The sequence below is a fragment of the Carettochelys insculpta genome, chromosome 4 (genome assembly GCF_033958435.1).
Source record: "Carettochelys insculpta isolate YL-2023 chromosome 4, ASM3395843v1, whole genome shotgun sequence".
Taxonomy (NCBI): Eukaryota; Metazoa; Chordata; order Testudines; family Carettochelyidae; genus Carettochelys; species Carettochelys insculpta.
Window position 1 is genome coordinate 50,968,824 of NC_134140.1, and position 12,669 is coordinate 50,981,492.

Genomic DNA, 12,669 nt, shown 5'->3' on the forward strand with positions numbered 1-12,669 from the left:
ATGTCTGCACTCAAAATGCCTTAAATAATAATAGAACATTCCTCAATAAAAATAAAAAAAAGTCTCCTTTGAAACAACTCTCTACCCAGTACCTTTATTTATAACAAAAATGTGTACAGCAATACTGGTAGGGACAATGTACTTTACATGCAGGAATCTTACACTAATTTTTTGCTTATATTTTTATTACACACAATTGCATATGTCATGACAAAAATCAGTTGAATAATTTTAAGATGATTTTACTATATTCAAGAAATTAAATATTTGTCATTTTAACAATCTGATTTAGGAACATTTACAATCTAGTGCTTTTCTAAAAGAATTGTACAAGTGGTAAGGTATAATTTTTGTGAGTAAAACACTACGTCCATGTATTCTTCATTTCCACAGCATTACTTCTAGATAAGTAAAAATCCTGAAGAAAATAAAACAAATAGTTGTTAATACAGTTACATGATTGGATTCTGCATGAATAAAATAAATATACTCAAACACTGAATCACAGTATTGGTAAAGGAAATCTTTCATGTGCCACACCAATTTTTTTCAATCAGCTAACTTGTTTGGAGTCCAATCCTGAAGTCTTTATTTGGTTTCAGTGTGAGTTGTGTCTTCGTAAGGACCTCTGGATTTAGGAAGAGGTTGGTTCTCTTCACATTATACATATGCAACTCTCCTTGATGCAAAAGAGATTTGTAATGAAGTTCTACTTAGAAAAATAATTATAAAAATGTCATTTTGAGGTTTCCTGTCACAGTAGGATGAAGACCTAAGCCATGCAACACGGGCCTGGTCTGAGGTTAACAATGGACAAAATATGGCTAAAAGCAAAGCTAACCTGTGAGCAAAAGGCAAGCCCCTGATAACAGAACCTGGCACAAACAGGACAGAGTACAAAACACTAACTGGTAGTCGACACAGGTTGAGAATAGGTCATAAGCTGAAATCACAAGCTACCACCAGCACATTTAAAACAAAACAAAAAAAAAGACCTTGGTACCAACTCCTCCCAGGTACAGACCCAGGTTCAGGAAAGGGCCTAAAATGATAGTGGGATGGATCAGAGATTATCTAATCCAACCACGAGGTACAGGGTTAAGGGGTGGTATCTACATAGCGTCAGAGGGTGGTAACCTGACATCAGATGGCGATACGTCAGCAGCAAGGTGAGATTTGACTGTGGATAAAGTGGTGTCTTGGGAGGACAGTCTTTGTCTGACATAGTGGCCAATGGAATTTCCAACTGACTGAGTCATTCCATTGTGGCATATACATACATGCACAGTAGAGTCTACGTAACAAATGTTATTGTCCTTTGCTCTACAATAAGCCTGGCTGGGTACCTTTGATCCTTCTCTGGTCTGTGGTCTTTGCGGGTTTCATGGGGTCTGCTGTGAACATTGGGCCCACATCATTGAACACACACACACAAGCAGTCTTCTGATTATAATCATCATCTGAGCCAAAGGCCCATGAGAACACCATGGCAGTAAATCTGCCAGATTACACCTTTTAATTCTTCTTTAAATGTTGATAAAAATTTTCAGATTACAATTTCAATTTTTTTTTTTAAACTGCCACTGGCCTTAACTCTACTAACTTGATTTTCAGGTTCCTAGTTACGTTGGATTCTGTCTGGTTTATATAAGGTCACTGGCAAGTAACTTTCCTACCTGTCCACATATTTTAGGTGTCTCAGATTTTTAGCTGACATACATAGGGCCTGAATTTTAATCAACCATGCACTGGGAGCAGGGGATGGGATTCCCACGTCAGATAGACATACTCAGCACTACCTCTGACTTAAGCTAAAAATAGGAGTGTAGCTGTGGCAGCATAGACTACTCATCAAGTATGTACTCGTCATATCCTGGTGGGTTTATATTCAGGACGGTCAGCCTGGGCCAGTCACTGTCAATGCTACCAGAGCTATCCTATTTTTAGTGTCCTACCCCTGAAGACAACTGATTCGAATTATGTCTGCTTGACTTATGAATCACACCTGGTGCTCCAAGTGTAGATACAGCCTTAGAGATATTAAGCATCTCAAGTGCCCACTGACTTCAGTGTGAGATGTGGGTGTTCAGCAATTCTGAAAAATCAGGCCATAGAGATCTCATGTTGGTTACCTTAAAGAGGTGGCACCCAAATTAGTGAGCTTTAAGATGTGGACCTTGGTTTATCTGTATAATGGGAGCAGGATTTGGATGTGAATTTTAATATTAAATAAATACCTTTTCAGCGGAAACCTGCTGACCTCCTTCCATTGCGTGGCTGGAAAACAATACATACATTGTAAGTTTTTATAAAAACATACAGGGTTGAAAGAGGACGGTCCAATAGTAATCCCCTATCATCTGCATTTTGCAAATCCCTTGAGTTGCATCATAACTTTTAGGCTATGTCTTGATTAAAGGGTTTTGTCGACAAAACCCATGGAGCATCCAGATTTCCAAGCATGTTTGATCAACAGAAAGTCGACAGAATGCAGTACTTCTGTTGACAGCCATACCCCACTTGCCATGAGGAAGAATGCCACTGCTGACAGATCTGTCAACAAAACCTCAGTTTGTGCATTCTGGAGGGCCTTCTGTCTATAGAAAAGTCCTCTGGGACACCACACAACCCTGTCTGCTGTGGCTCTGGCTGGCCGTTTTGCTGCTACAGCAGCCAGACAATACAGCTGCTCTGCCGACAGAGCAGATTGTGCTTTCAATCCGCTTTGCGGTCTGGCTGTGATCTGTCGACAGAAGTTTTGTTGCAAGAGATCTTCTGACACACGCTTCTGCTGACAAATCCCTGAAGTCTAGATGTAGCCTTACACAATACCTTTCTCTGATACCTTACACAATACCTTCTCTGCATTAGGGTGATCATAAAAGATAAACACAATGTTAATCTCATTCTATGCTTTTCCATGTTTAAACAATGGGTTATACAGCAAAATTATAACTGTTAAAAATGGAGGGCTAGACTAGCTGGAGGCCTAGGTTTGTTTGAGTTTGCAAAGGGAAGGAAAAAAAGTCAGATTTTTTTACTCCCTTCCCACACAGCTCTCCTCATGATTATCTGGACTTCAACAGCTACATAATGTCAATGCACTGCCAATCGGACTAAACTTTTGCTATTTGTCTAGTGTTGCTAGTGCAGAATACACACAGCCAGTGTTCCATATAAACTGAGCACTTGGGTGGCCACCCAGGAGAGATTCATGTGCCACCCAGCTGATTAGCAGACCACCCACAACCTCTCACAGCTGGCACCATGTATTTCTACTGGTGGTGCATATCCACACATGCCTCAGCACCCATAACAAATGCAATTCCGCACATGGGTGGAAAAAATGAGAGGGAACATTGCCCACAATATCAGTGCGGTACTTCACACCTGCATTCTCTCATCAGTGATTAATCTGGGTTAGCGTTAGGTGTGTTTTACCTTAGAACCTTGAATGCTATGTGTTTTATATGTTGGAGAGCCTACCAAACCTTCCTCCTCAAGAGTTACAGGTACAGTTCAGGTCCTCTGAAGCACGTGAATTGCAAGACCCCTATAAGATGAAAAGGGGGTTGCAGCGGAGAATTATCAGTGAGGCATCGCTGGCTTTGGAATTCATTTCTCTACTTAGTACTCCAGAATTTGAATTTGGTAACTTTAGGACACACTGTAACAGCATATTGATAAACCCAACTTGTGAGTATACTGGCAAACCAGACTCCTTTTTTCTAGAATTCTACTATATTTCATCCAAACTAACTAACTTCAGCTAAAATAAAAAAAAAATATAGTCAAGGATAGGAACTATTATTCTTCATTCTGTTCTTAGTAGACAGAAGTATAATGCTAAGTTATTATTGTGGTGTCATCGGTATTCATGGCAATGTACAGACAAAGATACTCAAAGAAATTAAAATTTTAGTCCTAATAGTACACTTGTGAATTCTACATGACTGGCTTAGTGTGTTAGTTTCATTTATTTTACACCAGTTATTTGCTTTCTTGCTATACCCTTTCCACCCTCTCACTGGTGTATGCTTTCACTAATTCTTCATACTCAGTAAGGGGCTGATTCAGTGTCCTTTAAAGTCAATGGAACGTCTCCCACGGACTGTAATGGGAGCTGGTTCAGGCCCAGAATGGCTACCATTCATCTGACATATACAATACATCAGTGTTTCTGTTACCCTTATGTTTGTTTAGACCCTTTCAGTAAATCATCTCTAACTCCCACTTTTATAAAGAGAGAGGTAACACCTTAAAACGTGTGTACCATTTGCCAGCCAGCTTTATAATTTAAGAAGAAAAAAAAAAAAAAAAAAAAAAAAAAAACACACTCTGGAAGATGGACCTAAATGTGTCAATCTTCCAGTAAGTATAGACATCCCCTAAAGTGCACTCTGATAAGGTTTTTTTATATATGCACTTCGCTGTAATTTCTTACCATGGAAAAGTTTGGTGGAAGATTTAGAAAAATCATGTTTAGACATGATTTCAGATATTATATTAAAAGCATTTTTCAATTGGCTTGTAGGGAAAAATTTTGCCAAGTCAATAGACTGACACACACTTCTGTAAGGGATAAATATGTACAAATCAATCAAATTACTATCTAATCCTGAAAAACACTTAGCACTCAGCACTCACTACACATTGAGATATATTTATATTGCAGTAGCATCCAAATGATCTATTCAGGCCCTACTGTGCTAGCCACTGTACAAATACATATTCCCTGCCCTATAGGATTTGCCAATAGAGTTCAACAGAAGTAGCAAATACTGAGCACCTTGAAAAAAGGCTAGGTGTTTACAATGGGAACACATTTCCTACCATGAGTGCTGCAATGGAAACAAGCTAGCTGGGATCTCACTGATGTTGAACACTGTACTTTCTGCAGTCTAACAGTGTGAGGAGGTGGGAGAAAAAACACAGACAAAACCATACCCTGAACAAAAAGTAGCCCCTGCTTTGAATTCCTGTGGGTCCTTGAAGATCCTCCTGAAACAAACAATGCATTTCAAAAACACACAAAATAGAATAATCCCACTAAAGAAAATTACCCCAATATTCTGAATTCACCAAGGAAAAAATAAAATTGTACACTATTTGTATTTAACTTCATTTCATCATTGAGATGGAGAGAGAGAGTTTCTAGCAGTTTCCCTTTAACACACACGAAGCTGTCTGTATACCTAATAAAACCATTACACAGTACTACTATTTCATCTGATGCCATAATAGGCATGTTTTATATATAATTCTCCCCTTAGACAATACAAGAACTCATCTTCAGAAATATTTTTAACCAGAAATAACCTTTTAACATTTGAGGGCAAAATTTTGTTTTCAGTTCTGACTTAATTGAATCAGAATTGTTCTAGAAATACACCAACATAGATGAACATAATTCATCTTTGACCTTCCAAGTTGCAGCACTTATATTTGTAGCTGTACTCAGGGACAACTTGAGACTTCTCAGAATTCTGGGCTTCGGCACTCTCTTCCTTTCCAAGTCTGGGTGCCAAAAAGGAGGGTTGTTGTGACCTCTGAACCTGTTCAGGACCCTAAAAGTCAACTATCTAACAAGACTGACTAAATAAATTCCTTTTTGTCTCATAAATCCCAGGCCTGCAATCCCTCTAGACGTGGAATTCTCCTTTGGTTCCATGAGAATTCCTTATGTAGAGAATTTGTAGGTGTCATGAGCAATGGGTGGGAATCTCAGGTCTGATATAAGCAGATGTCTGTCACTTGCACATTTAAGACCACAAAGCCCTGCCCCAGTTTGAGCTCTGCTCCTGAGGAGCTATTGGCAGAGTCCAAGAACACCTGATTGGCCCTCTGGCCCTTCTTAAGGCAGTATCAGGAACAGGAAGCTATCCAAAAATGGGTTTCCACCATTCTGCACTTGATTTCCTGGTACTCTGACCTGGCTTGACCTGTGCTTCCTGATATCTGAGTTTGTTGTTCCTGACCTCTAGCTGTCTCCTGGATCTGGTCCCTTGGCATCCTGACCAGACTGACTCTGATTTCCATGTGTGACCTCTAGTTTCTCTCCTTCTTCTGATCTCCTGATTGTGGAGTCCTAATCTGCCCACTAGATCTGGCCAACTGCTACCTAGCCGTGACTTCAGTTAAAATAATCGCCCCCCAAAAAAATATAGTCAAGGACAGGAACTATTATTCTTCATTCTGTTCTTAGTAGATAGAAAGGAGGACCAAGACCAATATTTAGAGTCCATTTTGACAATAGATATTTCATACAGATAATTTTTGTGCAACATTAATCCAATCAAAATTCAATGGCAAAATAGGAGAAGCATAAGGTTGGAACTAACACCACTAAATCTAGGTTCACCCATTTCTCATGAACTCTCCCAACCACCTCTGATATCAACCAATGTCTCTGGGTATAACTGAAGTTACAATAATAAAATTAACCAACATAAAGCCACGTTTTATTCATTCTCAATATTATTAGAAGTCTAAAACAGCACCCAGAGGACTCCTTTGGTCAGGATGGCCCAGGTACCTTCAATCGTAGAACTCACCAATCCCAAGGAACCTCTCCAATAAAGTAAATGGTACATAATTTTTTAAGTCTTGTAAAGCATGTTACAACCCTGTTTTGATTGTCACAGGGTTCACCATATCACCATGGACCAGTTATTGCTTTAAACCTACAGAGATTGCCTTGCCTGTATGGTTTTATTTATCACATGCTTCTTTCTAGAATTATGTATTTACACCAGCCACACTAGTTATTATTTCAAAAAAACTAACAGTGTTTTAAGTGGTTTCTCTGGCTTACATATTTTTATATACATAAAATGTGAGTTGTGCTACAGGAATGCATGTTACATAGGTTAAGGGGAAAGAAATACGTAAAGATGGGTAGCTATAAAATAATAAAAGATACAATAACAGTGCCAAGCCACCTCTATTTTCCTCTTCCACATAGTTTGAGATGTACAATCTTTAAAGGGAGCAGCAGCCTACAAGTTTCTAACAAATGGGGGAGAGAGAGGAAGCAGGGAAGTTGCAATGTGTAAACAGAGGAAACTGTGACCCCATTGAAATCAATGGCAAAGTTCTCATTTAGTCAAAGCTTTGTATTTTCCTGTCACAATGATAGCAGATTGGGGGGTTTCACGTGAACATTTCTAGTTCTTGGGTAGGTGTGACAATGAAAGAAAGTGTTGCCAGAGAACCTAGCAGAGTAAATAAGCCTGATATATTTATAGGTCCAGCAAGAGCACAACTTTTTCAGGAGATGGTGAAAGAGAATTAAAAAAAAGTATGTCATACTATCAAACACCAATAATTAAAATCAGAACTTGCAGAGAACAGATAAAAAAGATCAAATAGTTGTTAAAGTGTTACATATACTACCACAAAGTTCAGTGTCATCCCCCCCAACCGCACCCCCTGCCACGGAGACCATCAACTCACAGCCTGAATATATAGGGTGGTTCTTTATAGTATTTTCAGGAGCTTTTGCTCAAGAACTCGTATTTAAAAATCAAAATTCAGTGAGTCACAGATGCATGGACACTCAACAACTTAACCGTTTTTTCTCTTCAACTGACTGTCATTGACCTAATTTGAATGGATATATCCCAAGACATCAGTGCATAACAGAGGAATGCGGCAAACAGGCCCACCCTACGCATTGTTCTCCAGCAACTCTGACTCGCAATTGTAAGCACAACACTTCAGTGTCAGTTTACACCTGGATCTTGCTGTAGGATACATCTCTTTACTGTATGGATTAGTCCCTATTCAGAAGTAGACTGGGTAATCTAGTGTTCTTCAAATGTATTCTGCAGAAAAGGCCCTGTCTAATGTCTGTGTTCCCTACTAGTCTGAGAGAAGATATATTTTAAGAAGTTAATATCCTCCAGAGGCAATCTTTTGTTCTTGAATATTAATGAGCATCTTTGACTAGAACAGTTGTGCTAAAAGAAATATTGAGGGACAAGACCAAAAGAGGACTCAGTAGTATGCTTCCCAGATGGAATGCACAATGTCATTATTTTCTTGAGGTTTGCGTAAAGCTTCCTATAGAAAATGTTGCTCCATCATCTTCCATACGAGCATACCAGTCTATTATACCTCAGGGCTGTAACTGATATAACCATGTCTATTAGACAAATCCACAGTAACTGTATCTAAAACTACAGATTCTTCACACAGAGGCCTTGTCTACAAATGGAAATTGCACTAATTTAACATCAATAGGTTTCCAATACCATACACGAAGTTTCCAGTGCCACTGTTGTTCTGGTTTCTGAACTGAAATTGGCAGGATTGGGATTGTTCCATATCTTAAAATGCTAACTGATGCTATTTAAATAATTACTGAAAAGAAGAGCTTCCTTAAAGAAAAAGTCTGATGGATTTTAAATCCAGAAGGGATCATCATGGCCATCTAATCATGGCCATCTAATCTGCCATAGCCATCTAATGCGATCTCCTGCCTCTCACAAGCCACAGAAGCTCTCCCAGCCCCTCTTATAATAGGCCCAAAACCTCTGGCTGAGTTACTGAAGTGCTCCATTCTTGCATTAACAACTTAAAGTTCACTCTTTCTTTAATGACTTTGTTAAAAAAAAAATCCACCAAGTGCTCTACTTAAAACCACCAAATGACCCCAGTGTCTCTGCCAGTCCACTAAAATTTAACTTCAAATATGGCAGTTAGACCCTGACACCCACCAAACACCCAGGAAAGAATTATCTGTAGTAACACTAGAGCCCTCACTATTTAGTGTCCCATCTCTGGTGATTGGAAATATTTACTAATAGTTATGCGCCACTGTAAGCAACTTCATCATACCCTCAGCTCCATAAATTACCATGCTTAGTCTTGAAACAAGTTAGGGTTGCGTCCCCATTACTCTCTTGGAAAGCTGTTCCAGAACTTCACTCCTCTGCCAGTTAGTCAGTAAGAGCTCCAGTGATAAACACTGGACACTAAGACACTGAAGTTTCAAATCTCTTGAAGTGTTATAGGCTCAATAGCAAGTTATTCACAAGTGCAGGCCGAGCCAAAGAGATTGTGGAGTCCAAGGTGGTATGCAGACAGTGAGGTCCAGACAGCGAGCAGTGGATTCTATAGTCAGTGGGGCAGACAGCTAACACAGCCCCTGGGGAAAGGGTAGGGGCCCAGTTTTGTGCCTCCTGGAAGGAGCAGGGCCTAGGTGAGTCAAATTTTAGCATTGCTCAGATCATGCTGCTGGGCACCCTACAAACCCCAGGCCATGCAGATCAGTGGAGTGGCGCTTCTGGAGCAATTCAAAGGGGCCTAGAGCTTCAGCTGCCACCACTGCTGAAGTAGTGGCGGCAGCTAGACCTCCGGGCCCCTTTGAAACAGTGTAACTGCCCACTCCCTACCTCCCTCATCAGCAGGTCTGGCTATAGTCAATTGGAGTGCAGGGCCCTGAAGGTGCAGTATCCAAGGCAGCCACCTTGCTCTAAAGTTGGGCCTGGAGAAGTACACATTTTAATATGGTCCAATATACAAATCTGATGCTAGAACTGAGGGTGTAAGGAAGGATTCTGAGATCAGCTGACTCCATTCTCCTGTATCCTGGAGCTAAAGGAATAAGCTTAAAAAAAAAAAAAAGTGCGGGGGGGGGAGCAAACAACTGACATGGAGAAATAAGACAGATATACCCTGATTGCTCCTGACCAATGCTGTCACAGATGTCTCCAATTCGGAGGAAAAGACTACCAGCTGGGACCAGGCAGGCTGAAGGTTCAGTTGTCCTGTTCTTTTCCTTTGCCTTCCTGGGTCACTTCCTATTATCTCCAGCCTCACAGTCCTTATTAAGATAGCAGTCTTGAGGCATGCCCTGGTTTCTAACATTGTTTGCCTCTCATAGGGCTCTGGGGCAGAGCCTAGAGGCTTGGGAGGGCCCAGGCTTGCCTATCAAACATCCTCATCACAGAGGGACATACACCTTATTTCTACCCTTTCAGGAGTAAAGAGAAAAAAAAGACACACAGCCTCATGGCAAGGATGAGCTACCTAAATAGGTTAATAGCTAGAGCGTCCTTCCCTGTCATAAGTAGGGTGACCATACATCCCACTGTGGCCAGCACAGTCTCTTTTTTAAGTCCAATCCCAGCTGTCTCAACTTTTTGCCAAAAGGTGGATATTTGTCTCATTTGCTCTTGTCAACAAACAGAATAAATGCCCACTTTTTTCAGAATGGGGGAGTGTGGAGGAACATGTGCAGGGGGAGCTGCAATACTAGCTGTGTGCAAGATGGGAGGCAGGGCTCAAGTGATTGGATCAGCCATCTCTGCAGGGGTGTGGATCAGGTCTGCTCCACAAGATATCCCATTTTCCCATAGGCAAATATGGTCACTCTAATCACAAGGCTGCCAAGCCCTCCGCAGTTCTTTGGACACTGGTACTCCAAAAGAGAGGCTGAGCTAAACTGGCAACTTGACTGCATTACCAACCAACAAAAGACAGGGTGTCTGAGTACTGGCAGAGTTGCCAACAGGAGGTATTAGAAAATGTGAGGGGAAATCCAAGGGCCTGATGACAAAGAGTAGGCAATGCCACTGGTAAACCTATCCCCATCACATTACCAATAAAACATTAAACAAGTCATTAAGTGTGGTATCACTTCTTTTTTTGACTTATGAATGTCTTTTGGAAAAAATGCATGGCAAGTGATAAAAATTCAACGTCCTCCTTCCTATGAGAAATTTGTTCTTCTCCCAAGAAACCTAGAGAGAATATGCTAAAGATGTACAAGAACTACTTTAATAGTAGCCTGCTAGTAAGAAAAATAAAATATTATACAAGTTGTTTTTATAATGCAGTGAACTTTTAAAGTATATGAAAGACACTTATCAGAATGAAGAACATTTAAGAAGCAGGGAAGAGAAGGCTTCAATATGCAATAAAATCACCTAATCTAAATTAATTCTGATTTTAAAAATCTTTTCATCAGTTGTTTGGAAATGTGAACTACAAGTGAATTTTTGGAGATGTGTGAAAACAAAGAAAAAAATGCTGTAAAATCATCAGATGTGGGGAGTAGAAAAAAAAGGAGTAGGGAGATGTACTGATTCAGATGCTGTAATGGAATTCAACTGGAATTTGGACTAACAAATAGAACCAAAACTAGAATTAATATAGAATAAATAGGCAATAAAATTAGATTCTTATAATGTAACAAGAAATAAGTTACTTCCCAGAAAAGAGCAGAAGATTTCATGTTTTGCAAAATTCCCTAACTTCAAATGGAGCTCCTGTTTTGCAGAGCCAAAGGGGAAAGGATATCAATACAAACTTTTTTTTATTAAGCAAGCAGCCATTCAGAATGGATAGAGTGTGCTTCCCTGCTGTCTGAATTCTTTGTCAAGACATTTCTGGGTATTAAAACTACACAGAGTTAACTGAATGATCCACAGATGGAACAAAAATGTGCATAAACAATTGCACGTAAAGAATATAAATTAATAGCATATTTCACTCAAAGTGTAAATCCGCTCATGCTTAATACTGTTACACGATTGCATGATGATACCTGATATGCTTCTTTATAAAGGAGAGAGACAAATCTGTTTGTAAGCTCAGTGTTCCTCAGTCACTTCCTCATTTTCCATCCTCTCATGAAGAATCTACATCAGATGCTGAGAACAGAGTTCTCATTTAGTAAGTCAGAAAGCTAGCCAGGAAGACGGCATTTTGTAATGTTTCCCCCAGGATTAACTCTATTGTTGCTCTGAAGACCTAAAGACTCTGAAGAAGAATGTGCCCTCCAGAATGCAATTAATTGTTCCCAGTGGAATATGTACAACTTTGACACCAAAGTTTGGCTCTGAGTTATGGTGCACCAAGCATGTCACTATCACTTTAGAGGTTCAATGTATCACCACACTGAGAAGCTATAATTATGACACCATGAATCTGACTTATGTACTGGATTCATCTTTCACATCAATGTCAATAAGCAACGGTTCAACTGAAGTAAAAGTAAAACAGGTGTCTGATGAAAGATAGGACTCATCTCTCTATAAAGGGATCCAGTTGAAATCTTAGGTCCAAACACCCTTGAATTCAGGGATTTGAAATTAAGATCTCAGTTAAAATTTCCTTGCATTTCACTGTGTTGGTGGGAGCAGCAGTTAGCCCATGTATAGAGTTTTTAGCTCATTATAATAAAGATAAACTTCTATATTCAGAATCCAGCCCTGGAGTAGCATTATTGAACCACATTTAAAACTTATTTACCACAAAAAAGCACACGTTGATGATACTTTATGCCATAGACGACAGGTGCTATTCTTCTTTTGGCAGATGCTTCTTTCTTTTAACTGAACATACTGCCTTTGTCTACATTAGCAAGTTTTTTGAAAAACTGGGTCTTTCGAAAAATCCTGCAGTGCATCTACACACGAAAGTGTTCTTTCAATATTAAATTGGAAAAATGCAGCACTTTTTCTGGTGTCCCTCTTCTGTTCCCAGATGAGAAAGAGTGCCTTTTTCTGAAAGATTCTTTCAGGGAAAAAAAATAAGTGTGTAGATGCCCTGTAGGCCAAAAAGAACAGTCCTCATGGTGCCAGACTGTTCAATCCCTGGACTATTTTTTGTTTTTTTTAAAAGAGTGGGGGCTGTGTGGATGCTCTCTATAGAAAGAGC

At 39.8% G+C, this 12,669-nt stretch overlaps 1 protein-coding gene across 1 annotated transcript in view; it reads right to left on the reverse strand.

Annotated features, from left to right (window-relative positions):
• Positions 1-287: 287 nt before the first annotated feature.
• NMU (neuromedin U) overlaps positions 288-12,669 on the reverse strand; it is a 147,658-nt gene continuing 135,276 nt past the window's right edge. Inside the window, exons 9-11 of the mRNA XM_074991817.1 lie at positions 4,948-5,001; positions 2,238-2,277; positions 288-418 (exon numbers count right to left, since the gene is read on the reverse strand). Coding sequence (XP_074847918.1) covers positions 2,242-2,277; positions 4,948-5,001 — 90 coding nt within the window. The 3' untranslated portion in view covers positions 288-418; positions 2,238-2,241. The remainder of the gene's footprint in view (positions 419-2,237; positions 2,278-4,947; positions 5,002-12,669) is intronic.